The following is a 27,286-nucleotide window of genomic DNA, read 5'->3' as shown; positions in this document are numbered from 1 at the left end:
TGCCGCTTCTTCATCATGCTTGCTGTCGGAAAAGGTATCACGAACTTATTCCAATGCCGTCATCAGTCTAATGATCAGAGAGTTCGGTTAGAAAGACGAGTGAAGCCTCCAGAGGCAATTCAAGACGCGTCATACTATAGCATCGTAACTAGAGCCGCCAGTACTAAAAGACTGGAAATTCCTAAACTAAGCGGCTCCAGAGCATTGAAGTACGCTTTGTTTGAATTAAGTAATGTCTTCAGGAGCAGATTTTCTAATCGGGTCCTTAAAAGGGGGGAGTAAACAAGAAAGAAACCACTGTCCGTCTGGAGAAGCCAAATACGCAAGATTCATGGGGAAACACGACACACTTTACATGTTTAGTAATTATGGGGGTCCAATTTTGGCATGAATTGATTAAAATAGAATTGGAGGTCACTGCACTAAGTATACTAGCGTACTCGTATAACATTCCCTCCTGGGTCTCTCCACGAATGCTCGTGTGCTCTATGTAATATGACTCTCCACTTCTGAACGTTTCCATTTCTTATCCTCAAACCCATCAATAAGTTTATTTCTACCATCGGAAATTGAATAAATTTACCCCATATCTCGTACTCAACGTCATTTATCGTGAGTCAGAGTCATTTGTTGAATTCGCATGTGATAGCCGCCATTCCCGGATAGTTCTAGCTTCGGACCGCACTTTTCCCCATATTTGGTTGAGACGAGGAACTCCTCAACAACAATATGAGATACTTTGGATTATAACACAAGAAAATGTCAATTGCATGTGATATTCATCTATACTACCCCAACAAGTATTCTGTATAGCACTGGAATGATGACAGCGGAGGGCAAGAAGTATGTCCTGTGAAATTTAAGCGGGGCCCTTATCTCTTATCAACAGAGCGTCGATCTGCGATCTGCTGGGTTGCATGGCAGAAACTGGACGGACAACAGTAGAGATAGGCTAGTCATTGGTGAAAAGAAGTTTCATATGCTAATAAAACATAGAAAGCTAAATTGCTTTTATCAAATTTAATTGCTCCTACCAATCTCTTCTAAGAAATGCCAAGATCGGACCTTGCATACTCCACAAACTCGTGAGAAAACCGGCCGAGTCCATTAGACCAATCGGGTTTAGCGCCCAACGCGCTTTTCCACTCACCGCCTTTCATTTTCTCTTTTTTTTTTCTGCCCGCCGCCAATTTTGTTCTTTCCCTCCCCCTCCACCAACTGCATTTGCAGCCTGGTCGGGAGCTCACGTCAAAATGAAATACGTTCTGGTCTCGGGTGGTAAGTTTGGAATGCCCTGTCGAGTTTTGAATTCCGTGAACTATGAGCTGATTGAAGTGCTTTACCGGTAGGTGTCATCTCCGGTGTTGGCAAGGGCATTATTGCCTCGAGCACTGGATTGCTCCTCAAATCCGCCGGTCTCACGGTTACTAGCATCAAGGTTCGTGCGCGAAGTCCCCTTTCGATTCAATCGGCAGTCTACTCGATTCCGACTCCTCCGATAATGCATACTTTTTGCTAAAACGACGCGTGCAGTGTGATCCTTATATCAATATCGATGCTGGTACTATGTCGCCAATCGAGTCAGTTTTTACGCGCCCCGAGTATCCAGAGCCAAATACTGATTGATCAGGCACGGAGAGGTTTATGTGACGGATGACGGTGGTGAGATGGATCTGGATCTCGGCAACTACGAGCGCTACCTTTTGACCACGCTCACTCGTGATCACAACATTACTGTGAGTCACCACGAATCGATATCGACAAGATGTTCGTATTATAAGATTATGTGACTAATTGGCTGGATTTGGACATAGACTGGCAAGATCTACCAACAAGTGATCGAGCGCGAGCGTGTCGGCCGCTATCTTGGCAAGACCGTTCAGGTCGTCCCCCACATCACCAACGCCATCCAGGACTGGATCGAGCGCGTTGCCAAGATCCCGGTCGACGAGTCCGGCCGGGAGCCTGATGTCTGCATTATCGAGCTGGGTGGTACCGTTGGTGACATTGAGAGTGCGCCCTTCATTCACGCCATCAGCCAACTCCAACGTCGGGCTGGCAAGGGCAACTTTGCTCAGATCCACGTGTCTTACGTGCCTGTCATCCATGATGAGCAGAAGACCAAGCCCACTCAGAGGGCAATTAGCGATGTTCGTAGCGCGGGCCTGAATCCGGACCTGATCGCCTGTCGCTGCGAGCTGCCGCTGGAGGACGGCACCGTCCAGAAGATCGCCAACATGTGCTCTATGGATACCAAGCAGGTTATTGCCGTGCACAACGTCTCGACCACCTACCACGTGCCTCTGCTTCTTGAGAAACAGAAGCTTATCGGCACTTTGGGAGAGCTGCTTGATCTCCCTTCAATTCAGCGCGATCCCGCGATCGTCGAGCAGGGCAAGTTGATGTGGAAGGACTGGGTTGACCTTGCCCGTGGCCAGGACTACCCCCACGACACCGTGTCCATCGCCCTTGTGGGTAAATATACCGCGCTCAAGGACGCTTACATCAGTGTGTCCAAGTCTTTGGAACATGCCGCTATGTACTGTCATAAGAAGCTCGAGTTGATCTGGGTTGATGCAGGCCATCTGGAAGACGAGGCCATTGAGACCAACCCGGCCGAGTTCCACAAGGCTTGGCACGCAGTTTGCACTGCCGATGGTCTGCTGGTGCCCGGTGGATTCGGTACTCGTAACACCGCCGGCATGATCAAGGCGATTACCTGGGCGCGTACCAAGAAGCGCCCCTTCCTGGGTGTCTGCCTTGGCATGCAACTTGCTGTCATTGAGTTTGCTCGCAATGTGATGAACATTGAAGACTGCGGAAGTGAGGAGCTTCACCCGGAGGCTAAGAACCACGCCATCATCTACATGCCTGAGGTACGTTTTCCCTGAATTGTTTCTACATAGACATACACTAACAAAACCCAACAGGTGGATAAGGATAAGATGGGTGGTACCATGCGTCTTGGAAAGCACGCCTCGATCTTCCAAGAAGGCACCGAGTGGTCCCGCCTCCGCGCCCTGTACGGCTCTGATGTGTCTCAGATCTCAGAACGTCACCGTCACCGTTACGAAGTCAACCCTGATATGGTCGAGACCATCGAGAAGTCTGGTTTGACCTTTGTCGGCAAGGACGACAAGGGTGAGCGTATGGAGGTTGTTGAGATTCGCGATCACCCCTGGTTCGTGGGTGTGCAATTCCACCCCGAATATCTCAGCCGAGTCCTGGCTCCCAGCCGGGCCTTCCTGGGCTTCTTCGCTGCTGCCGCTGGCTGCTTGGATGAGGTGACTGAGTCTATTAACAAGGGTCTGCGGAGTATCCCGAACAAGCAGCAATAGAGGATGGGTGGAGAGGAGTAAATGAGGCAAGATGAGACAGACGGATTGGTTGTATGGAAAGACCGGGAATCTGCATGCATGTTCTACAATTTACCAATTATGTTTATCACTCAGGTTAGAAAATAGATATACTGGTCAACCACCACCAAGACCAAAAATGAAAGAATAATATTAACACGAAACTCGTCAATCATATCAAACCCCCTTATAGGGGCTTACGCGTTATATCCAACCTCGTCCGTAGCAACGACATCCTCCTTCTCATACAAGATCTCCGGCTTCACATCCCGCCTAAGCAAATACCTCTTCACAAAGTACGGAATCTGCCTCAATCCATACTCAGCATGAAACCTCGTCGGCACAGAAAACACCTGATCCAACTCCTCAAGCGTCTTCCCTTTAGTCTCCGGCATAAACAACAGCACCAACCACCACCCAACAATACACCACCCCGCATACCACGCAAACCCCCCTGAGCCGTAAACGCATTCCGCAACGACGGCCACGTCACCCCAAGCACGAAATTGAAAAACCACGTCGTCGCCGTCGCAAGCGCCATCCCGTACGAACGTACGTACAGCGGATACGCCTCGGCCGAGTACGTGAATGGCACCGGCCCTTCGCCGGGCGAGTAGACAATGCCGAAAATGTAGGTTCCTAGCGCGATGCAGGCTGTGCGTGCTGTGTGGTGGGTTTCCGGGATCCAGAAGCTGAAGCCCGTGAAGAACATTGCGAGAGACATTAGCGGGAAGGTTGTTAGGAGGAGGTTGCGGCGGCCGTAGGTGTCTATTGTCGTTATTGCTGGGATGGCGAAGAGCCAGTTTATTACGCCCCAGCCGAGGGGGGCGGCGAGGGCGGAAGAGGGGGCGAAGTTGGCTTCCTGGGATGGTGTTAGTGTTTTTTTTATATTGAGATATCCAACATCCCAAAAGAGGAGGGAGGGGTATTGTTGATATCAGGATGTGTGATCTGCAAATGGGAGCATACCAGGAAGATCTCCGATGAGTAGTATGCTATAACATTCACGCCGCAGAACTGGAGGATATATAGTCAGTAAAGTTCATTATTCAAGACCCAATGATTCCATCTCCAGCTCCATTACTTACCTGCTGCATAAACATGACAATAGTCGACGCAATCATGGCCCTCCGATTCCTCGGCACCGTAATCAACTCCAGAACCTTGTTCTGCCCGAGTTTCATTGCATTCTCTGCTTCCAGCAGGGTATGCATATAGTATAAATCCCGCGCAGCCTGGATCTTATGATGGCGCAAAGTGCAGATACTCTGGTAAGCGCGATAATACTGCTTCTTGCTCATATACCAGCGCGGCGACTCGGGACAAAGAAACACAAAACAACAAACCACCAGCGCCGGAAACATCGCCGACGCCATCATCAATCTCCAATTCAAGCCCACAATCCCCGGCGTATCAGCCACCTGGTAGAAAATCAAATCAGCCGCGTAGCCTAGCATGATTCCAAACGCCGTCCATAATTGCCATTGCATGGTCAAGGCTCCACGTATCGGGGGTGGACTGGTCTCTGCGGCGTAGATTGGGACGGTGGCGGACTTGGGACCGATGCCGAAACCGAGTGCGAACCGCGCGATGAACATTGACCAGTGTGTTGAGACAAAGCCTTGCCAGAGACAGGCGATTGCGCTGAAGCAGCAGGTTAGGAAGATTGTGCCGCGGCGGCCGAACCAGTGGTTGAAGGGGACGGTGAGCCAGCAGCCGATGAAGGCGCAGCAGAGGTATGGTGCTGAGTTGATGAGGCCAACAAGCCAGGTATCTCTGGATTGGTTGCCGGCTATACCAAACTGGTATTTGTACCAGATTTGTGCGCCGTTGACGACTGTTTCGTCTGTTTTTGTTAATGGTAGAACTGGTTAGTGATGTTGTTCAAGGTTCGAAGCCATAGTTGTATAGAAACCGAACCGGGGTTTGTAAATCTTTAACTTACCCATGCCCTGTACTGCAGCGCTGAGCGAGCAAAGCGCAATTACAGCATACATTTTCCAAGGCTGCGACCAGCGATGCTCAAATTCTCGACGAAGAATTTCTTTCTCAGAGCTCCTTAATCCAGCTACTGTATCGTATCGCTCGGGCGCCTGAGCCAAGACGGCGCCGAGTTCGAAAGCGCGCACATCCTCGTCATCGCCGATTTCATGGGTAAGCGCAAAGTTGCGACCTTGTTTGCGGAGGTCGGCGTGGCTAAACCCTGCTAATGGATTGGAGAGTTTGGCGTTGAGATTGCGCCGAGCGCGTTCGGCTGCTGTTAGTGTTAATCGTTGTGGAATGAATTTGTCACGGGGCGGTGAGTTGGCGATGTTTTCGTCTTGTTCGAAGAGGCCTCGGTCTTGCTTGTCGGGCATGTCTGTGGAAATTGATGTAGACATGATGGGCTGCTGTTTTTCATGAGTAAAGAAGTTCCCCGTGTGGGGTCGGGTGATTGAGGGAGACGCTCCGAGTCAGTTGTCCGTGGTGATGGGTAGAGAGAATGGCGAGAGTGGGAGGACAGCGAGAGGCTCTAACGAAGCGATGCAGCCCGACAAACACATGACTGGGAGATGACGAGTTGCATCAAGTTTGCTCATCTTGCGGTGGGCAGCGCACGGTGGATCACATCCTGTCTGTCCGTAGAGGGCCTTTCCAATCAACCGGGGGTTAGAGTAGACTGGGGTCTGGCTCTGGGGTTTGGGGATTGGGGCCAAAACGAGGCTTTTTCTTTCCTCCTTCTGGATGATTGGAGAGGAGGGGACCGTTCAGGAATTACCCGACGTGTTAGAAGTAAGCAGAGATTGCCATGTCCAAGCAAGAAGCCAGGGTCTGTCTTCGTATTCTATTTGGGGCAAAGGGCGATCCGCGCGGGGAGGCTTAGTGGCTGCGGATGTACTTGACTAGATGCAGAGCAGGGCGCAGCTCGCGTGTTGGCACTTGGCACCCTGCAAAATTTGAAATCAGCATTCAATCAGATCGAGAAGGTCGGGGTCGAGGCAGACGGGGATGCGAGTCGGGCAGAGTTCGAGAACAGTCGAAGGAATATTGATTTGTTTGCTGCAAGACTCGAGATTCGAGACGGGACATAAACAACGTGTCTCGTGTGACGTCTCCGCAGAGTTGCCCCGGACTGGGCCTCGTGGGGGGCGAACTCTATTCCTGAAACGTGATATTAAGGTTCCGGGGCATATGTTGTTGAACGAGCTATGATTGATGATGATGTGAGTACTGATGATGGTCGAGGACCAACATCTTCTGGAGAGCTAATTATTGAAGCCTTAGGCATGGAATATGGAAAACATAACCAGAACTGCTAAACCCTCGCCAACCTTCTCACTTCACCTCACTCACAAAACTTTTGGATTTTGCAGTTTCATCATCAATCCCTGCAATCCTCATCTTCGTTCTGGACATTTTACCGAAAACCTGGCTTATGACTTCTCTCGAGGCTGAAAAGACGCGGGCATCGCAAGGTATGCATATGGGCTTGGCGCAAAGCTGCGCCTCATCCATTCGATCCCCCCGCCGCGATGACGAGATTGGTATGGAAGGTTGACTGGCTGACTGAGCGACTCAGACAGAGATGAAAGTTGATGACACCAAGATGAAATTCACATACCGGGGGGTGACGATGTCGGTGACACTATTGACGCAGCCGATGAAAGGTGATACTGTTGATACGCTGCTATTGCTGCTGATGAGTGTGCAGGATATCCAACTTCGAGGATGTATGTGCGACTATCTTCCATGGGTAAAGACTATTCAATTTGTTGTATGTCACGTATAACACGGCAAAGTTGTTTGGCGCGGAGTAGACCCGGAACTGTCACCGGGATGATTCCGGATGGACCCCCTCACGCCAGAGACACAATCTCCCAATGATGAACATAATTAAAGATAAATCAAGCAGTGGGCTGTCTCTTAAGTTATTTATTATCACCATGCTGATTTTTATCTCGATCCCCGTCACAGTAATCTTCCTTCTCTATTTCTATAAACCCACGATTTTCCGCGAGATGAGCGAACATAGCCTCGATTGGCTGCGAGATAAAGCAATTGGCTGGAGCCACACGCCTCCAGTAAACAAAATCGACACCCACCATCATTGCGTACCATCCTTTTATGCCAAAGGTAAGATCTTGATCGGTATCTCTTTATTCCCCATACCTAACATTATAGTAGCGGTTGAAGAGCAGGGGGCGATCCAAGTGGCTGGCCCACTCCCCACTGGAGTCCGCTAGCTTCTAAGCTGCTGATGAAGCGCGTGGGAGTTAAAACAGCCGTGCTTTCTATAACAGCCCCTGGAGCTTGTATTTTGCCAAGCCGTCACGCACGCGCCCAGCTTGCGAGACAATTAAACGAATATTCAGCCAACCTCCGTGACAAAGACCCGAAGAGCTTCGCCTTCTTCGTATCATTGCCCGACATTCTCGATACCGATGATGCCCTCGCGGAGATCGCGTACGGTTTAGATGTTCTTCATGCTGATGGTATTACTCTTTTTACTCGCTACGGCCCCTCCAACACCTATCTTGGTCATCCTGACGTTGAACCCATCTGGGCTGAACTGAATAGACGAGCCTGCGTGGTTTTTGTCCACCCTACCCACCCAGTCGATACCAATCCCGTTAACTCAAAGCTGCCGCAACCAGCTATCGATTATCCTCATGAAACCACCCGTGCAGCAATGGATATGATCACCAACGGCACCAGACTTAAATATCCTGCCTGTCAAGTCATACTGTCCCACGCAGGCGGCGCTCTACCATATATCATCTCCCGCGTAACCACTCCCATGAGAAAAGCAGCAGACTTTGCAGTCTCACATCGCATGGGAACAACTCATGACAAAGCAATGGAATCGTTTCGTAGCTTTCACTTTGATTTGGCCCTAAGCTCGTCGCCGCAGGTTCTGGACATGCTGTTGAAGATGGTCCCGCTTGACCACATCTTATACGGCAGCGACTTTCCGTATGCTCCTATAACCGCCTATCCGGCTTTTCTTGAGTCACTCGAGTCGTATGAAATGGATACTGAGCTGAGGAATATGATCAATTATGGGAATGCGATGAAGTTGTTCCCGCGGTTGGCAAGGCAAAGAAATGGCACTTTATAGTTATCGTTAGATTATGAGAATCGACGGTCCTGATTTGGTATCGGAGAATATGATCACAATTAAATTATCCCCAGAGATTCTAACTTTTGATATCAGCTATCTAGTCTTTGATGATTTGTGGAAAGCCATGGCCGTCAGGTGAGATAGAAATATTTGTCCAGTCGCACGCACCAATCATTAGAATATTCTCGCGCAATCCAAAATAGATCGATGCTTCCGACCGTCTATATTTGTTGTCTCCAGATGAGCACCATGTTCAGTCAGTAGATTGTACCTCATTCGACACTAGCCACCTGATAGATTAGGAAAGACTATTATTCTCTTGTCAAGATGTGCCATTCTAGGAACAACGAAAGTCAAAATTGTCTCGGAAAGATACCAGTAACGTCTTCGTTATTCAGACAGGTACGTTGCGGATAAGAGGCTTGAAATGTTGAGTCTTCTTCGCGGGGCGTAGGAAAGTATAAATACTCGCGACTCTGTCAGGCCACTTGCTACGCCAATTACTCCCGATATTGAGATTGACTTCGCCCCCGTGTGTGGAGCGGAGTAAATACGCTTATGAGCTTAGCGACTGTCAAGGATATGAGAGCCAATTACATACTATTAATTGGTAAGTTACTGTGTACTGTAGTGTTGTAGTAATAGAAAAACGAGAGGCTTATGTTTGCGATGCCAAGAAATGAGGGTCCAGTCGGACATGCCGAGTGTGGTGTGGGGTGCTTGGCGCGAGCTATCAGGTCTTGACAGCAACCTAGCTACTCACATTCTGTTAGCTTCGCTCCAATCCTGCTTCACATATTTTCATTACCTACTCCCTCGATTTTCTCATACACCATGGGCGGCTTCCGAGATCCCAGGCCGATCAAGAAATGCCTTTACCCCTATTCTTCAGGCGTAATCCAGATAAATGTGACGCGCTCAAAAGACTTTCAGTGCGGCAGAACCTCAGCGTCCTGGGCTCTATTGAGGGAAACCAGCACTGTAACAAACGAATTGACTGATGATTCGACTGCGAAGCTTTTCTCAACCACGATCACATGCGCTTTACATCCCACGCTTTCCCCAGATGGTGGACTCTCCTGGACAGCCAAGCGGTTAATGTTAAAGTGAGTTTTCATGTGGCAGGCGTTGCTGTAGTGTTATCATCTGCTGACAGAAACTCAGATACATGAGTGGTATACACTTTATATCACCTCAAGGTCTATTTTGTACTGATTCAACTTTGATATTTTGTCACCTTCCGCACCTATACCCAAGTCCCGGAGTGGACCATGCCACATCCGAACTCGAAGAGACATCGTGGAACGCGTTCGATGCTATTATTACCCTCTTACAAACGAGGTTTCTGCTCTGCAAGAGAATAATTCTTGTTCTCCGGACCAGGAACACAGTGTTTCCAGACGAGCCACAACCACCTCGCGACGGTATGATAGCCCGGCTCGACAGGGTCCTCTGTCGAGTTGATGAGCTCTTTCACATCCTTGCTTCACATGATTGCGAATTTACGATTTTTCCGTCCCCATCTGCATTTGATCTTTGTCTGGATCGAGCAAGAGAGACTGGTGGGGTGTTTGAAGAGGGCGACTTTGATCAAAACCGGGGAGCTGAATCGCGTGTATGGCGGAGCGTCAAAGTGATTGCAACAGAAGAGAAATCATTGAATCAGGCAGCCGAAGAGTCAAAGTTGGGGTATTGGCTTCGATCAAACTTCCTTGACTGGTCTGAGAGCCCAGATATGCAATTTGTCTAATGTGGGTAAATGGCATTTTTACAAAGAAATTGTTGAGTGTCTTGTCTACAGTGATTATTTTGGTAAATTGCCTTGCCACATGGAAACATCGTTGAGTGAAGACTGAAGCAATTCAACAGGATTACGAATCTCCCCACACAACTCTCCGTAGATCTCTTTTTAGACATATTCCTAACACTCTCCGTAAGCCTGCTTAATTCATTAGGACTACTCCTCCCAAGAAACAAGGAAGTAGGCTCTGTATCTTAGCGGTAGAAAGTTGTAGGTGAGAACAGATTGATTTGTTGATTCTTGATCATTCGCCGAAATGATAGTGATGCAAGCTTGTCTCTACTGGCGTTTGGTCGATCTCCGTAGGCAGAGTTCCCTAGCTAGTTGAATCACAGGAAAATGGCTTGAAAAACGGACTCGCCACCCCAGGATAGGCTCTTTTCATGATGCTAGCATGTTCCTCAAGTCCATAAAGGTATTTCACTGAACAAGTTTTGCAACCAGATCAAAACCAATCTCACCATACTGATCCAAAATGCGCCGGAATCGAGGATATCTAGCCAGAGACTTCGCCTGGCACGATATGTAGTCGATAACCAGCTTCCTGAGGGAATAACACCCATCCGGCTCTTGTCTTCCAGTGTGCTCAAAGGTGCACTGGAGTAGGTCAAGAATGCGTGGCGCATCTTGCATGCTGAGAACAAGTCCGCAAATATCGCGATGTCTCGAGAGACTTCAAGGATTGTTCTCTTAACGCTTCAACGAGATACCGGGTCGCGAAGACGTATATCTTGGCACGGGCAAGGAGATCTGGGTTGGAACACACTGAGGCTGCTTGTCCAGTGAATTCTAGAGATTTGAATTGATTCCACCGGGGTCGTTGAGGGGTTTCAACGTATTTTATATCCTGCGTCGGTGACTTATAGGAGCTCAATAGCTGGGCCCATTGATCTTGACCTTGAGAAATATATCTAGGATCAGTCGGTGGTTCCGGTTCTGGATGTTGCTCTGGGTCATTCGCTTCCGATTCCATTAGATCTATGTTGCTGATTAGATGTTCTGATGGTTCAATATACCCTTATCTTCTTCAAAAGATCCTTACCCTCGGCACTCGAAGCCTCTCCGTTCTGTTCGTCCTTTCTGGAAAGCGTTCTGTACTGGCCCCGATAACCAAACTCGCAAAAAGCGATGAAGGTCTGCTCCTCAAGATCCTCGATTGTGGTGGTCCCAGATAAAGACTCCTTCATTTGGCCATTGTTCATGAGAGCTGCCAAAGGGGGCGATAGAGCTTTAAGAAGCCCTCTGTGGACTGTCAGTCTCTGACGGTCTGGCCCGATGAGGAAGTGAAACACTGGTGATCGAAGAATCCAATAGCTGTTAGTAAATGTGAAGTTTGTGGACAGGGCTCTTGCTCTTCAAAGTTCTCCATCTTGTAGATATTGCTGCGGAAGGGTTCTGTGTTGTTGAGGTACTTGATGAATTGCACTGTTTCTTGGGAGGGCCTCTCTGGTAGTGTCAGGCTATCACTTGGTAGCAGGGGACGGGCAGTAAAAGAAGAGGACGATAGAGAAAAGTAAGGGATTAGGTGATCATTTCAGAAGAAGAATCAAGGCAGGCCTTTTGGGGAAAGAAAGAACGAAAGATCTCGAAAGGACGGAGGGGCCTACTAGACTTAGAGGCAAGAGAGACAAACGCAGGCAAACAAACGGTGATGGTGGAAGACTCCATCAGTTATCAATCACCCATTACTATTCATATAATATATTTGTAGATGAAGATTGTGGAGTTTCATCTTAAAAGTCATGCGACTCATTACTCGAAGTGATTAACTACCCCCAAGACCCCGAGGTCATGAACATACTATCCCCATTAACGCACTTCTGCAGGAACCAACGTCTGTGAAACAATGGGTCTCAGACTTCCAGAACGATTCTATCATTAACCAGACACCATCTCCCTCATTCTTATTAGGTTGCCGCCAAAATGACGTGGACTAAGTTGAGAAGTCAGCCACCTGTGGCGGTTGATTCGTAGGATTTGCCGCCTCTTCAACACAAAAGTCAAACAAAGTCCATCAGCCCACCCGTTGTGCTAATTCCACCATGCTTCCTCCTAAAGAATCAACACGGGCAACTTCACGCGAGAAAGGCCCAAAACTAACCAGATTAACATTCAAGCCACGCGACACACTCGCCCGAGCCACGGAACCCCCATCTGCTTCGAGTCTTGAACAGAGTCAAATAAACTTCGCGGGGAAAGTGTTTCCCCCTCATTCTCTAGCAAAAAAGCCAACCACCCGGAGGTGTGAATCCCCGACGCCTCAAAAAAAAACTCTACTTAATCCCTCGTGCTGCCCCCATCCAAATCAACCGCAAATATATAGCAAAGCCACCCATGCCCCGTCCAATCTTCCGCTTCCTCTACGCGTCCTTCCGTGTGAGGCGCGTACCCGACTCTGCCCACCATGCCGAACGGGTTATCCAGTTCCACGACTCGTGCAGCTATTTAAATTATGTCAGAGGCCCACCAGGCTTCCTCGACGGTGCAGGCGCTTAGCTCAGAGACCAGCAATACCGCGGTGGGAATCAGCATTATCGTGTTCATGTCCATCGCCCTGTACAATGCGATCGAGCTGTCGGTGCTGATCCCGCTCACTTTCCACCGCTATCGGTCTCTCTACTTCTGGGCGCTTTTCAGCTCGGCCGTGCTAGGCGTGATTCCGCAGACGATCGGGCAAGGACTGCAATTCTTCAATCTGGAGCCGTTGTGGCTGAGCATGTTTCTCTCGAATTTCGGGTTTTTCTTTCTCGTCCCGAATCAGTCCGTTGTCCTTTACTCGCGATTGCACCTGGTATCGCAGAATACACTCGTGCTAGCGTTTGTACGGTGGTTGGTCGTTTTCGCATACATCACGATTGTCATCCCCACAATTGTATTAAATGTAGGCTCGTCGTTCGTCCCGCAATCTGTTCAATGGGTCAAGGGTTTCAGCGTGATGGAACGCATCCAGGTAACCTGGTTCACGGCTCAGGAGGTCCTCATTTCAACCATTTATATCTGGGATACAATATGGTTGATTCGGTTGAGTCCCGAGGCGGATGTGCGTCGACATAAGATCCTATATGAGCTATTGGCTGTTAATATCGCGGCGATCATTATGGATTTGTCACTGGTTGTCCTGCAGTATCGGGGGTTCTACTTTACGCAGATTGAGTTGAAGCCGATGGTGTATAGCATCAAGCTTAAGCTTGAGTTTGCTGTGCTTGGCATGTTGGTTTCTATTGTGCACTCGCACACCTCGAATCCACCGACATGGAGGGCTGACTGTACGACCTCGGAGTTTTCATAGTGGGAATTTCAATGGACCAAAATTAGATATCACGTTTTTCTGCACTGCCAGGGGGAAATCGTTGATCAGGTCTGGGGTGATGACCGAGGAGGACAGGGAAAAACACCCATGTTTCTCCCTATACCTGTAGAGTAGCGCCACATAAGCTTGCAGCTCCTTATTTAAATCTTCAAGATCATATTATCGGTCATGCGTTGAAGATTATCGCAGAACCAACACCATAGCTAGCCAATGAGACGATTTATGATACATCCAGAACGATCCTAAACAGGAAGTTAGACTTTGCCCAGCTAGATCCTCATCCTTCCTCTCTAGTTCCAGACTATGCAACTGCACCTCTATCACTATCACTTCCACCCTGCATGCCCTAGCACAACAGCCTCCATCAAGCATAATATGATTATCTCAGCTGCAAGCGCCGCCGTCGGATCGAGCCCCACCACAATCTCCAGTGCCGAGCCGATCCGCCCCGCCCAAATGCGGAGAGCGTGCAGGGTGCGGTCCGCGCCCGCCGGCTACTCTCCTGCACACATCCGATGCTCTGCTTCCGACGAGCTCTCGTACCTTGTTTCCAAGCTCTCACTGGATCACGGCTTGCCATGGTAGGAAGAAGCGCAATAGGAAACTTACTCGACTGTCTTGCCGCATTCCCGAATCCAAAGTGCGGGGCATTGCGAGGGGAAGTCATATAAACCGGCCGTACGACTCCAACTGAACAGTGTTGTACCCTCTTTCTTCTCACATACTCTCTCCCACCTACCACCTACACTGCACACATATACCCAAAAACACAATGCTGGGAAAGATTGCCCTCGAAGAAGCCTTTGCGCTGCCCCGCTTCTCCGAGAAGACGCGCTGGTGGGCTGGGCTATTCGCGACTGATGTGGATAAGCACGTCGCCGAGATTACGGATGTGGATTCTATCCGGCTCAACTTTGCTGAGAAGCATGGTGTGGGATTGCAAATTCTTTCTTATACCGCGCCCGGCGTACAGGATATCTGGGACCCGGTTGATGCGCAGAAACTAGCTGTGGAAATCAATGACTATATCGCGGAGAAGGTCAAGGCGCATCCGGATCGATTTGCGGCTTTTGCGTGAGTGACTTCCCCCCCTCAGATACTCCTCCTCTATACATGCTATCCATGCAAAAAGACGAATCATCTAACGGTATCCTTCCAGCACCCTCTCCATGCACGATCCCCACGAAGCCGCCGCCGAACTCCGCCGCTGCGTCACCCAGCACGGTTTCCTAGGCGCCCTCGTCAACGACACTCAACGCGCCGGACCCGACGGTGACGACATGATCTTCTACGACAACGAGAAATGGGACATCTTCTGGCAAACCTGCACAGAGCTCGACGTCCCGCTGTACCTGCACCCACGTAACCCCACCGGTACAATCTACGACAAGCTCTGGGCAGACCGGAAATGGCTGGTCGGCCCCCCGCTCTCCTTCGCGCACGGTGTCTCCCTGCACACGCTGGGCATGGTCACAAACGGCGTTTTCGACCGCCACCCCAAGCTGCAGATCATCCTGGGCCACCTGGGCGAGCACATCCCCTTCGACATGTGGCGGATTAACCACTGGTTTGAGGATCGGAAGAAGTTGCTTGGATTGGCGGAGACGTGTAAGAAGACGATTCGGGAGTATTTTGCGCAGAATATTTGGATTACGACGTCGGGGCACTTTTCGACGACGACGTTGAACTTTTGTTTGGCGGAGGTTGGGGCGGATCGGATTTTGTTTAGTATTGATTATCCGTTTGAGACGTTTGAGGATGCTTGTGGGTGGTTTGATGCGTTGGCGATTAATGAGGTCGATCGGTATAAGATTGGGAGGGAGAATGCGAAGAAGTTGTTTAAGTTGGGGGAGTATAAGGATTGCAATGCTTGAGGGATGGTGGGGGTGGCTGAGATGGAAGCTTGTTGTCAGATATTATTTGTTCTGCTATCACTGATGAACGTGAAAACTATGGCATATGACGGTATAATTCAGGTTAAGAGTTCTCGTTATTCGTATCTGGGTATCGTTCTAGTCATTATCATCTCGTTAGATCATTATTCCGTGGAAGTCGTCCACGGTATCTCCCATCTCCTTCAAACTTCCTCGTTACCACCCAGCAGTGGACGCTCCTGAGTGACATCCTCCTCATCGGGCGAATCGGGAATCTCCATCATATTCTGGAAGGGCAGGAGATAAACATGGACGATTTCATCCAGGTAGCTTCGGTAGCGAGCGTAGTTCTTGTTTGCCCGCGAGAGCACCATCCATATCTCATGCAGATTCGCGGTCAACGCCAAACACGCCGGGTCGAGGTTGTCCTCCTTCAGGATCATTCGGTTGCTCATGTGGAGGAACCGATTGTGGATCCAGACATCGTACAGGTCGGAGAACAACGACAGAAGGACCTGCTCCAAGAAACGTGGCTTGCGGAGATGGCTGCACGAGATGTTAGTGTTAGTTGGACGTATGCGCAATGACTTTACTGGAAGTACTTACGTAGTTGCCACTGTTGCCATGTGTCGGTACTTGTGAACCACAGAGACATTCTCCTCCGCAAGGTACCCCATGATACCGAAGACATTGTCGGCAATGGCCACCAGGTCCTGCAGCATGTTATCCGCCCAGGTCAACCAGTGAAGCATCTGCTTCACGATCTCAGCAGCATCGGCAGTGTCATCAGGTCCCATGAAGACATCGCTGCGTCGGAAGAGGATATGGTCCAGCTGGATGACCATATTGGTGAGAGCAATGAACCGCTTGCAGGTGCTCATGCTCAGTCTAGGGTTGGAGAGGACATCTTTGATATTGTCCAAGACAGCGCGCTTAGTCTCGGGTTGGCCTGGCGGCGTTTTGATGGCCGGATCGATCTCGTAGGTGCGGATCTCCTCCTGCGCGGCCTTGGCGAAGGCGTTTTGCCATTTCTCTTCGATGTCTCGGTGCTCTTCGCACATCTGCTCGTCGAAGTCCGGGAAGGGTTCGTGGTCGTTGGTGTTTTCGATGAGAACGATGCTGGGATTGGTTGAGATGCTTTGGTCGAGGGGAGTGTTGGCAGGGGTCTTCTTGGTATTCTCGTGCGTGGCATCCTTATGGGTGATGTTGACAGCGGTGCTCTGAGAGCTCTCAGAGTCGGAATCGAGGGTGAGCTGGGTGCGGACGGCGTCTAGCAGGGAGAGAGGCTGATCGGTCTCCGCCATGGTGAATGGTGAGGAGTGAGTGATGAGGAGTGAGTAGTGAGCGGTGGTTTCGGAGTAGCAGGAATAAGTGTGAAGAGTACGATCAGTGTGGGAAGCGATGATGTGAAAGTTAGGTTTTGGGAAGGGTGGAGAGAGGAAGAGAGAAGAAAGAAGAGAGTTGATTTATCTGTCTAAGTGGACAAGTTCTGGCGACACGAGTCGTGGGGATATAAATGGAAGGTGAGAGATGAGAGTTCGGATCAACGCTGGAGGGCAAACGCTCTCTCTATCAAATACGGCCAGAAGAGTAGACCTTAAGGATATACCATCCCTCGATTTCCAGAAAGCGCGTAGAACATAATGTAAAATGTAAATAAACATAATGGATGCTTCCCGTTTGCTAATCGAGGCATGGTCCTGCCTTCCCCTCAAAGTCTATCCGATTAGCGACAACGAGTCAATGACATGGAACAAAACGTTCCAGAGGCCATCGAGCTGGAGTCTCGGATAGAACAGTCGAGAGTTAATGAAGGTCGAGAATCGTTCTTCGCACAGTGACTAATCAGCGTGTCATGGAGAGGAGCACGGCAACTTAAAGTAGTGCGGATGGAGGGTAATTAAAACAAAACAATAGAGAGTTAATCGGTCTTGGAATGATCACTGGTAGGGGGTTCTGGCATGGCAGCATCGTCCTCTTCATCATCTGGCAAGGGCACGTCCATGACTCGTTCGCTGGTCTTTTCTAGCGTTCGTTTACTCCAGGATCGGACACCCTTGTAGACAGCCTAGCCAGTGTGTTAGCAAAGCAGAGACATGCAAATCATGTCCACCGTTTCCAACATACCCAGAGAAAAGTGCCCACGCCAATAACAATCATCAACCAACGCATCCGGTCTCGACCGGAAGATCGACCTCCTCCCGTTGCAACACGGAGATTCCAGGGCGACATCATAAACATGACCCGGAAGAAGGACAGCAGACCAAGAGAGGCCAGTCCCTTAATAAAATGGGCCACCCACGATGCCTGTGCTGTATCAACCTCCACTTCTAAGGGGAGATCGTCTAGATCGACGAGGAAAAATTCAATAATGGGGTCAGCAACAAATCCAAGAAGAAACATAGTCAACAGAAGAATGCTAATGGTAAGCACAATCTGAGTGCCGGAGCTACTGATCCACCGCGCCCAGGTAATCCGCTCCAGCCGGTACTGGAACCCGCAGGTTGGACACTGCCAGTAGTTCCGCCGGCCATATCGGGGGTCTGCGTGCCGCCATGTCTGCAAGCATCCCTCGTGTACATATCGCGAGGATCCTTTGCATTTGCACGGACGGAGCAGTCGCCCTAGCTCGGGGTCGGTGGACTCGTATACCACGCGGGGCTTTTGGAGGAATTCTGACGGCTGCACGGTGGGCAGGACCGTGTCCAGGCAGATGCGACAGACTCGCGGGGGGTAATAGCTCTGCTCAGGCTCGGGGGGAGGGGGAGCATCGGCCGTGTGCCCCGGCAAGTCCGACTCATTGCTCGGGGACTGCATGGAAGGTAATTGTCGACGGGGTCATGTCATTTGCCCGTGCTGGTAGTCTGATGGAAGGAGAATAAGAATCCAAGAGAAGAGAAGAGGAAAAGAAAAGCAACCCAATTTATGTGGCCGCTAATCCCCGTTTGGACTCACCGCCTTGGACTGGCCCAGCGCAAGCTACGATGGCCGAGCTCGACCGCGTCAAACGTCACCCGTCGTCTGCCTACAGCTCCATCGCCCTCTTTTCCTTCTTCCTTTTTCATCATCCTTTGAATCTGCGGTCATATCGAGCTGTGTATCAGATAATAGCATCATATCATGGCGGACCGCTACTCCTTCTCCCTGACTACGTTCTCGCCCAGGTATGCTGAAGCTTGTTGATCCCCAAGCCTTGTGGTCCAGGAAGCTAACCCGCATCGTTCAACAGTGGAAAACTGGTGCAGATTGGTAAGCGACAAAGACATTGAGCTTGAAATGTCAAGTCCAGCACTGGAATCAAAGGTTACTGACGAGCTTCATCCAGAGTATGCTCTAAATGCGGTCAACCAGGGTGTCACAGCCCTGGGCATCAAAGGTGAGATCATGGAAAACCAACCCAGCTCTCCCATCCATCCAACACACTCTCTACCCAATCCAGATGCTGACCTGACACTGTCCAGCCACCAATGGAATTGTCCTCGCTACCGAAAAGAAATCCTCCTCGCCGCTCATCGACCCTCCCTCGCTCTCCAAGATCTCCCTGATCACCCCGGACATCGGCATGGTCTACGCCGGCATGGGCCCCGACTACCGCGTGCTGGTCGACAAGGCCCGCAAGGTCTCGCACACGGGCTACAAGCGCATCTACAACGAATACCCGCCGACGCGGATACTGGTGCAAGACGTCGCCCGCGTGGTGCAGGAGGCCACGCAGTCCGGTGGCGTGCGGCCGTACGGTGTCAGTCTCTTGGTTGCCGGCTGGGACGAAGGTATTGAGCCCGAGGCGGCCGATATCAAGAACGACTCGGACTCGCCTGCCAAACCTGCCGGCAAGACTGGTGGTATTCTGAAGGGTGGGCCCAGTCTGTACCAGGTTGATCCTAGCGGTAGCTATTATCCCTGGAAGGCGACAGCGATTGGCAAGCACGCGACGAGCGCCAAGACTTTCTTGGAGAAGCGGTACACTGAGGGGTTGGAGCTGGAGGATGCGATCCACATTGCGCTGTTAACGCTGAAGGAGACTATCGAGGGGGAGATGAACGGGGACACAATAGAGATTGGTGAGTGGGCTTTTGCCTTCTTTTGGTCACGGTATGGTATGATTCGGGTTACTAACAGGCTTGTCGTTGTTGATAGGTATTGTAGGCCCCCCTGCGGATCACCTGCTGGGCTACGAGGGTGTGGAGGGTGCTCAAGGCCCACGGTTCAGGAAGTTGACCAAGGAGCAGATCGAGGACTACCTGACCAACCTATGAGAGCGATGCGCGAAGAGAGAAAGTGCTTAATCTACCCAGAGTATGAATTAGACTCGAATGACCACCCCTATTACTCCGTACTGGTAGTGCTTGTACTGTATTTGCCCTTGTGACTCTTCGATTTGGCCGGTTCACGTCGTGTGTCCGGTGCGGTGTAGTCGACAACGAATCGATTGCAAGGACAACCACCGCAGGACGGGTACTTGCGTAGCCTTGCACTTGAACCCTACAGTAGCTGTAGTGCTGTACTGTATTTCCGCACAACACTGTCCATAGTCTGTATGGACCCTGTCAGGCTGGCACGGCACAGACACTAAGATCTCGGGTCTATGGCATTGGGGCTGAACCTTTGCTTTGTCCGGGACAATAGGAGTGTCAAGTGTCAACGGACCACCTTAGGTTCGCAGGGTGGCCTGTTCATCCTGTCATATCCTCTACTTGTCGTTTACTGTAACTCCCCCCCCTTATGACCAATGACTTATACCCATTAGGTAGTTATACGAAACGGACCCCCGCCTTGGCGGAACACCGCAAACTTTCCGCTTGTCCAGAATCTGGATCTCCCACTCATGATTCAGGCCCAGTCTCTTTCATAATACCCTAGAATTATCATTGTATAGCCTCCTCCCAAGTCGAGGCACATGCTAATAAACCCTCCTTAACTACGGCCAAGCACCCTAAATCCACTAACAAAGGGGTTCCGACCTATCACTCATGGTTAGCATTTTTAGTTAGTATTACTGTCCTCCGTACTCGATCCCCCCATCTGCCAATCCGACACTATTGAATCATGGCGTTCGCCGGCGCCGATCTACCCCGGGACTTTGGCCCCCGGAACTCTCGCTGGCCTCTCGGGGGCTGCGAGTTAGTGGAAAGTTTAGGAGGAGCTCACCAGCGAGGCTTTTGACTCGCTCTTTTTTCCCGTTTTTCCCTTAACTTTTGTTTCGGCTTTTCTGGTGCCAGCCGTGTCTGGGCTGGATTTTGACTCTTCAAGGGTGGATTGATTGTGGACATGCGTGACAAGGGTTGCATTTGACCCTGCTTCTTCTGTCTGCTCTGTTGCTTGGCGTTTTTGCTTAATTCGCTCTGACAGGCTAGCCTTTTCGCAGGATTGTGCTTTTTAATTGCATGTCTCTGGCTTGTCTTTTTTCCCTCCCTCTTAAAAATCCTTTGTTGCTCTTCCATACTCCCTCCGGGGGTCCTTTGTCGTGCATACGTACGGAGTATACGACTACGATTACCCGTTCCTCTGCTGTCTTGTCTGTACAGTATTATTCTGTGCAACGTACAAAGCGGCTGGCATTGCGATTCCGACCTCGCGCCTCTCTTTTCACTGTCCTATCCAGTCCAGTCCCTCGTCTCGTCCCGACGCGACTTTATTCACCCTGTTCATGCATTTTCGCTCTCCGCTCTACGCTTTCCTGTTCTTCTTGAGAGATATGTTCGCGTATCAGACTGGGTGAACGTGGCTCTCGCAGTCCCTGTTTTACCTTGTCAATTCGAGGAGTATACCCCTCGTACACCGGGTTCCTAGCTCCTCTTATACATCTTCTTCGCTCCGCAGACACTTATTTTGTGTCTGGTTCCGTCCCGCCAAGTGACCCTCCAACCGAACGGTCCAATACCATGTCCGATCCCCCCAAGGACCTGCTGGATGGTATCTCCGGCGCCCTAGCCCCAGAAGGCGACGTCCTCCAAATGGTCCTAGTCACCTTCATCGCACTATCCTGCTACAACGTCGCCGAACTAGTCGTCCTAGTCCTATCCACCTTCCGCCGCTGGCGCGGTCTCTACTTCTGGTCCCTCCTTGCATCAGGCTGTATAGGCGTCGTTCCCTATTCGATCGGCTTCTTGATGAAATTTTTTACCTGCGCGGACTCGGCGTTATCAGTGACCATGTTGACGATCGGTTGGTGGACCATGGTTACGGGGCAATCGGTCGTGTTGTACTCACGACTGCATCTCGTGCTGCGGGATGAGAAGATCCTGCGACGGGTGCTGTGGCTGATCGTGGCTAATTTCTTTCTTTTGCACGTGCCGACTACGGTGTTGACGTATGGTTCGAATATCGTGCATACCGGTGACATCGCCTGGGTCAAGGGGTATAATATCATGGAGAAGATTCAATTGACCGGGTTCACGATCCAGGAGTCTTTGCTGGGGACGCTGTATGTTATCGAGGCTGTCAAGTTACTTCGTCTCGGGGCGGATGTTACGGCGCGGCCGGATGCGAGGTTGATTATGTACCAACTCATTGGGATTAATTGTGCGATTATTGCGATGGATTTGTTGCTGTTGGGTCTGGAGTATGCCAATTTTTATGCGGTGCAGATTACGCTCAAGGGGTTTATTTACTCGCTCAAGTTGAAGCTTGAATTTGCTGTGCTGGGACGCCTGGTGGATCTTATCCAGGGGTCGAGACATCCCATCTCGCTTGCGATGGCGGATACATTGCCGCTTTGTCCTTTCCAGCGTCCGCCGGAGACGCCGGATCGGAATGATGGGCTGCCTTGTACGCCGGAGTCGAAGGAGGTTTTGTCCACGCCGGATGGGGCAAGGGTTGTGGAGGGGAGGGTGTTTGTAGAGATTGGACACCGGAATTTATGATGGATGGATCATGATGGTCATGAAAATAATATAATCATATCGTATTTTTCTTCCTTTGCTTCGTGTATGTCTATGGTCGCCTTTCTCATCTGGTTTGACTTGTAGATCAGTTCTCATCTAGTAAAGCGTCACCCACCCACTCGTACTCTTCTTCAGAGTCCTCGTCCTGGCTATCTGCGACTTCATTCTCCGCCTTGCGCTTGCGGCTAGGAGTTGGTTCAAGAATCTCTGGAGACTTTGCTTCCTCCACTTCGTGAAGACCGTCCTGGACAGTGTCAGCTAGATACTCGGGCGGGCCAGAACAGAGATATCCAGTGGTAAAAAGGACTTACATTTTCAATGCGAAACGAAACAATCAACTCCGTCAATCGCACAGGCATCGTCTTCCCAGCTCTCTTGATAATCTCCGCGAATCGCATATCCGGCAAATCGCGATACAGCACAATCCGCGTTTGCACATTCGTCTCCCAGGTACCACCCGCCACCAGCGGATGCAAAGTCGCGCGTGGCTGACCCTTGATCTTAGTGTGAGTCTGATTCAGTGCTAATACGGCGATATTCCGCGCCGCGAGACGCGTCAAGTGCGTGGCTACATCACTGATGACGTTCCACTTGCGATTCAATAACCACTGGAGCTGGGACCTGTCGGCGATTTTGCCTTGCGTGAGTCGGTCTTTTAGTTCTGCGGCGCTGAGAAAGTAGCCTGGGAAGAGAGCGGAGATGGAGTCGATGATTATCAAGCTTGTCTCCTCCGGTGGGAAGCCCTTTGGTGGGTGGGCGAGAAGAGATAGGAGGTGTGGTAGTGTTGGGGCCCGGAAGTAGATCAGGTTGTCTAGTTCTGGGTTCGTGAGTTTAAAGCGGCATGTTGGGATGGGTGAGCTTGTGTCTGGATATGGTCAGCTTCGGTGATGCGATGGATTGAGCTCTCCCAGCAGGAAATAGCCTACCAATCCAGATGACTTTTCCGCCATCGCGGAGTGCATTCGATGCAATGCTTAGCCTGCTCCGTTGGTTAGTTCATTATGAGAACATGCATGCTCTCACGGGCTGGCTCACGCTAGAGAAGTCTTCCCTACCCCCGGTGGTCCAAACACTTCTGTGACTTGACCGCGCAGGATCCCACCAGATCGCCGCTGGTCAGCAGGAGAGTCATCCAGAGTCTCGTCCAGACGCGGGAGTCCGGTGGATATCGGCTCTCTGAGAGCAGCCGACGCGTTCAGGGACTGTGAGGCTGAGATGGATATCACAGGAACTTGAATGACATCTTAGTTGAGCTGCTAAAGACGGCTCCAGGGCAGAACACTTACGCGTGTCTGGGCTGCCGAAGCCGAGCAAGTCCTTGTTAAGATTCATCGCTAGCGCATTGGGTGACAACAAGGGGTGGATGGATGTGACATATTAAAGCAGTGGCTCTGATTTGCGAAGAGACAATACATTCAATCGCTTGTGGTCAGCCGTTGTTGCCAATTCGTGTCGCTCTTCACTGCAGTTCGTGACAATCGTGGAGTGTGGTGGATCATTGTGGGTCCGCGGCAACTAATCGGCCGGAAAACTCGAGGACGGCCTGGTTTCTGCACAGGGATTGCGATATACTTCTTTCCAACTCCAACTTCGACAATCAACAAATGTCTTCAAGCAGTAGTTCCCTCGAGATTTCGTCCCTCGGGGCATTGTTTATTTTTGGCCTGCTTTGGATCGTGGTCATCGGCATATTCCCATTGCTAGCGCTTGCGCATGCTTCTCCAAGCAGGGAGCCGAAAGGATGCCGGCGACTGGGCCTTTCTCCAGGACAAAGCAACCTGGCCGATGAATATGACAAGAAATACAATGAGGGTGTGCCTAGCGACCACAAAGACGACAATGGTCTCCCCGCTTGGCGCGTTAAGGCACTCTTCACCTACCCGATCAAATCATGTGGCGGCATCGAACTACAAAAGTCCGAGGTCGTGGGTACAGGCCTGAAATTCGATCGCCAATTCGCCTTTGCAGAGGAGACGTCGGATGGATGGAACTGTCGTACCCTGCGTAATGCTGGATTCCAACGTATGGCTCTCATCCACACGGAGATCTGGGTTCCCGACCCTTCGTCGCCAGAGTATGACGACCGCCGCCCGGAGATGCAGTCAGACGGCGTGATGGTCATTTCATATCCACGAGTTGCACCATCAGGGCCTCTAGGGCTCATCGTCAGAATTGGCATGGCCATCCGACTCCTCGGCTCCCGGCTTTCATTCCAGGTTCCTCTCGTCCCATCCAAGGATAGCAAGTACCCTGTGATCCCAGTCAAAATCTGGAAAGACAAGCCTCTCGCATACGACTACCGCAGTCTACTCTCACCTTCCCTGCACGCCTATCTCGGCTTTGATCCATCAAAGTCTCCTTTGAGCCTCTTCCGCGCCCACCCATCCCACAACCGGGAGATCTTCCGCAATGCGCCCCGCAAAGAGCAAATCGGCTTCCAGCCCAACACCGCCTTTGCAGACGCTTACCCAATTCACCTCCTCAACATCACCAGCCATCGAGATGTTGCTACGCGCTGTGCAGACGTAATCCCTCGCTTGAGCATCAGGCGGTTCCGCGCGAATATCATCGTTCAGGGCCCGGAGGCTTTTGCGGAAGATCATTGGAAGAGGATGATGGTTGGGGAGACGGAGATTTATGCTGCTTGTCGCACTGTGAGGTGTCGACTGCCGAATGTGGATCCTGATACGGGGGAGCGCGACAAGGCAGAGCCGGATCGTACGTTGAAGGCATATCGACGGGTTGACGAGGGCGATCCCACGAATGCGTGTCTGGGGCTGCAACTTGTTCCTGCTGTTGAGGACTGTTGTGTTGCTGTTGGTGATGAGTTGCGTGTTTTGGAGACTGGGGAGCATCGTTATATCAAGATGCTAGCGCCTGGGGAGAAGGTTGAGGGTGTATGATATGATGAATAGTGAATAGCTTGTATGATAGATGTGAGATGTACCAGAGACAAAATAAACCAGCTCCTTGTTTCACAAGCAAAAGTCACCTCCTTCAAACAGAACAAATTTCAAATCGCCAAACTGAGGAATCGAACCACCAACCATGATTTTGATGTTCCACCACCCCATCCCAGATTCTGGGTCTGCATAGCATCATCCCCGTTCTCTCGCTGTCTAAGCCCACCACCAAACCCCTCAAAAAACATCACCACCAAGTATCAAAATTGAAATTTAAAAAAAGCCCAGTCGGGCCCGAAGGCCCAGACCCAAGTACCGTTCATTAGGCCCCACAACGAGGAATCAATCCAACAAGGTATGTCGAGTAAGCTTCTCCGAAGATCCGCCCCAAGACGCCAGGGGAACTAACCCCGTAACCCTGATACCCCGTGTAAGGGGCGCGGTCTGGCAGCACTCCAGGGTGAGTTACGGTTATCGACTAGGCCACAGGGGGTGGGCTGGTTAGAAGGGGAGGGCATATACTGGATTATAAAGGGTGAGGGGGTTTGTTTGCCATGGGGGCTTTTGCAACCAAACACTGGGTAGTGTTTTGGTGATGCTGCTTTTTCCTTGGTATATGCCTGGTCTTCGTGGTAATTTGCAACTGTACAAATGCAGAGTTCTTCTACTATGCGTTGGTGTCATGCACTATGGGCTACATTCTTAGTCTATACGGTCATATATTGTTTCGACAGCTGTCTCTAGGCTGCGTAACTGAGTACTCGAGTGACCTTACCGGGTTGCCCCCGTCCCTCCTGTTTCTGCCTTGCCCTCCAGTATTTTTATGCTTCTTAGAATCTGCCGAGAGTAATTGCGTATATCTTTCACAATTTCTGGGTCTCAATTTAACTAAAAAAACTGACATGTGCATCACGCAGAGACCTCACACTCTTGCCTTGTCAGCTAAAGTCCTAACGACATAGGTTTTTATCACACGACCACGTCGTTGTAGATTTAACTCCACTTCTTGAATCCTTTAACCCAGTCAATGGTGCGTGATACTACCGAGAGGAGGTCGGCGGGGCAATGGCAAAACATAAACTAAGATTTTCGTGTCCATTCGTTGTTCGTTTGCTTTCTAGCTCGGCTGAAATGTTCCTAAGCCATCCGGGTATATCCTCATTTCCTCACTAGTATAGAAGAAAGTTTTCGATCAAGCACCTCCGAGCAAGGCTAGTATATAGCGTTAGATATCGTTTGATTCCCCACAACCGGTAACCTGTAGGAAACCTGAGCCTTTCGATTCTTGGGACTGTCTTATCTGCCGTTGAAAATTGAAGTTTTTTTTTTCCAATTATTGAATGTATATCCGTCCTTGATACCAGTTCTGGGAATCATTATGATTGATTCTTTACTTGACCCTGAATCACCTAGGCTGCTGGCCTCAGCGGAAGATGAAAAATCACAGCGTGCGTTGTGTATCATCCGACATATCTTGTATATTGGTAACCCCTATATCTGTAGACTTTATAACTGTTGTCGACTTTCGAGATGCGAAATTGAGACTGGCCGCAAAGACCCCTATACTGAAGCAGAAGACAGAAGCCATCGAAAACGGAAACATCAGGTAGATTTAGGTCCTATAAAGCGTCTTATATAAGATGATAGATGATATATGGATCTTGGTTGATCTCTAGATTGGATAAAAGAACTGAAGGAGATCAAAATAAGTCGTCTCGAAGTCGAAATTAAGGAACCTAGAAAACAAAATGCGTGGATAAAACAGGAATAGCAGGTTTAGGTGTCAAGTACACAGTACAAGCAGCCGAAGAACGATTTTCACCACGGCGGTAAGATTTGCGTTTGCCTTAACGTAGATGCAAGGTAGGGGTATAGTTTTAGCTAGGGTTTTTGTTTCCACCGGAACCGTGTCCTTACCACCAGGATAGCTATACCCAGTACCTAGTAACTACACTCCCTTATACAAGCAATTTCATAGCGACGAAGCTATACGGCTATGTGGAGGGCCTATCTTGGGTTTTGATGTTATTTCACTAGTCTGTCTCTGGAATAAGATG

General features: G+C 50.3%; 12 protein-coding genes across 12 annotated transcripts; 7 read left to right on the top strand and 5 right to left on the bottom strand.

The window, feature by feature from the left end:
• Window positions 1–1,253: 1,253 nt before the first annotated feature.
• Window positions 1,254–3,338, top strand: N7458_007379 (putative CTP synthase; the record flags this gene model as incomplete). Its single annotated transcript, XM_056910761.1, has 6 exons — window positions 1,254–1,278; window positions 1,350–1,438; window positions 1,534–1,580; window positions 1,631–1,736; window positions 1,815–2,876; window positions 2,931–3,338. The coding sequence occupies 6 exons, from the start codon at window positions 1,254–1,256 to the stop codon at window positions 3,336–3,338; spliced, it is 1,737 nt and encodes a 578-aa protein (XP_056763587.1).
• Window positions 3,339–3,553: 215 nt separating this feature from the next.
• Window positions 3,554–5,800, bottom strand: N7458_007378 (uncharacterized protein; the record flags this gene model as incomplete). The annotated part of the gene is made up of 5 exons (XM_056910760.1): window positions 3,554–3,735; window positions 3,798–4,218; window positions 4,326–4,373; window positions 4,445–5,202; window positions 5,302–5,800. Coding segments are annotated over 5 exons (1,908 nt in total), but the record flags the coding sequence as incomplete, so codon positions are not given.
• Window positions 5,801–7,593: 1,793 nt separating this feature from the next.
• N7458_007377 (amidohydrolase family protein) lies at window positions 7,594–8,454 on the top strand (the record flags this gene model as incomplete). Its single annotated transcript, XM_056910759.1, has 1 exon — window positions 7,594–8,454. The coding sequence occupies one exon, from the start codon at window positions 7,594–7,596 to the stop codon at window positions 8,452–8,454; it is 861 nt and encodes a 286-aa protein (XP_056763585.1).
• Window positions 8,455–10,948: 2,494 nt separating this feature from the next.
• On the bottom strand, window positions 10,949–11,460 carry N7458_007376 (uncharacterized protein; the record flags this gene model as incomplete). The annotated part of the gene is made up of 2 exons (XM_056910758.1): window positions 10,949–11,047; window positions 11,275–11,460. The coding sequence occupies 2 exons, from the start codon at window positions 11,458–11,460 to the stop codon at window positions 10,949–10,951; spliced, it is 285 nt and encodes a 94-aa protein (XP_056763584.1).
• Window positions 11,461–12,710: 1,250 nt separating this feature from the next.
• N7458_007375 (uncharacterized protein) lies at window positions 12,711–13,547 on the top strand (the record flags this gene model as incomplete). Its single annotated transcript, XM_056910757.1, has 1 exon — window positions 12,711–13,547. The coding sequence occupies one exon, from the start codon at window positions 12,711–12,713 to the stop codon at window positions 13,545–13,547; it is 837 nt and encodes a 278-aa protein (XP_056763583.1).
• A 793-nt stretch (window positions 13,548–14,340) lies between these two features.
• N7458_007374 (amidohydrolase family protein) lies at window positions 14,341–15,442 on the top strand (the record flags this gene model as incomplete). The annotated part of the gene is made up of 2 exons (XM_056910756.1): window positions 14,341–14,642; window positions 14,728–15,442. 2 exons carry the CDS (start codon window positions 14,341–14,343, stop codon window positions 15,440–15,442), a joined length of 1,017 nt encoding a protein of 338 aa, XP_056763582.1.
• Window positions 15,443–15,645: 203 nt separating this feature from the next.
• Window positions 15,646–16,746, bottom strand: N7458_007373 (uncharacterized protein; the record flags this gene model as incomplete). The annotated part of the gene is made up of 2 exons (XM_056910755.1): window positions 15,646–15,988; window positions 16,049–16,746. The coding sequence occupies 2 exons, from the start codon at window positions 16,744–16,746 to the stop codon at window positions 15,646–15,648; spliced, it is 1,041 nt and encodes a 346-aa protein (XP_056763581.1).
• Window positions 16,747–17,363: 617 nt separating this feature from the next.
• N7458_007372 (E3 ubiquitin-protein ligase MARCH) lies at window positions 17,364–18,259 on the bottom strand (the record flags this gene model as incomplete). Its single annotated transcript, XM_056910754.1, has 2 exons — window positions 17,364–17,510; window positions 17,570–18,259. 2 exons carry the CDS (start codon window positions 18,257–18,259, stop codon window positions 17,364–17,366), a joined length of 837 nt encoding a protein of 278 aa, XP_056763580.1.
• A 281-nt stretch (window positions 18,260–18,540) lies between these two features.
• pre8 (proteasome core particle subunit alpha 2) lies at window positions 18,541–19,698 on the top strand (the record flags this gene model as incomplete). The annotated part of the gene is made up of 5 exons (XM_056910753.1): window positions 18,541–18,606; window positions 18,672–18,691; window positions 18,768–18,818; window positions 18,904–19,503; window positions 19,580–19,698. The coding sequence occupies exons 1-5, from the start codon at window positions 18,563–18,565 to the stop codon at window positions 19,696–19,698; spliced, it is 834 nt and encodes a 277-aa protein (XP_056763579.1). The 5' UTR covers window positions 18,541–18,562.
• Window positions 19,699–21,324: 1,626 nt separating this feature from the next.
• Window positions 21,325–22,305, top strand: N7458_007370 (uncharacterized protein; the record flags this gene model as incomplete). The annotated part of the gene is made up of 1 exon (XM_056910752.1): window positions 21,325–22,305. One exon carries the CDS (start codon window positions 21,325–21,327, stop codon window positions 22,303–22,305), a length of 981 nt encoding a protein of 326 aa, XP_056763578.1.
• Window positions 22,306–22,411: 106 nt separating this feature from the next.
• N7458_007369 (uncharacterized protein) lies at window positions 22,412–23,658 on the bottom strand (the record flags this gene model as incomplete). The annotated part of the gene is made up of 5 exons (XM_056910751.1): window positions 22,412–22,570; window positions 22,638–23,191; window positions 23,253–23,305; window positions 23,362–23,557; window positions 23,613–23,658. The coding sequence occupies 5 exons, from the start codon at window positions 23,656–23,658 to the stop codon at window positions 22,412–22,414; spliced, it is 1,008 nt and encodes a 335-aa protein (XP_056763577.1).
• A 272-nt stretch (window positions 23,659–23,930) lies between these two features.
• Window positions 23,931–25,229, top strand: N7458_007368 (MOSC domain protein; the record flags this gene model as incomplete). Its single annotated transcript, XM_056910750.1, has 1 exon — window positions 23,931–25,229. One exon carries the CDS (start codon window positions 23,931–23,933, stop codon window positions 25,227–25,229), a length of 1,299 nt encoding a protein of 432 aa, XP_056763576.1.
• Window positions 25,230–27,286: the final 2,057 nt, after the last annotated feature.

Source organism: Penicillium daleae (genome assembly GCF_028827525.1).
Source record: "Penicillium daleae strain IBT 16125 chromosome Unknown utg000007l_segment0_segment0, whole genome shotgun sequence".
NCBI lineage: Eukaryota > Fungi > Ascomycota > Eurotiomycetes > Eurotiales > Aspergillaceae > Penicillium > Penicillium daleae.
The sequence above is the reverse complement of the archived record's forward strand: the minus strand, read 5'-3'. Positions and strand labels throughout refer to the sequence as shown.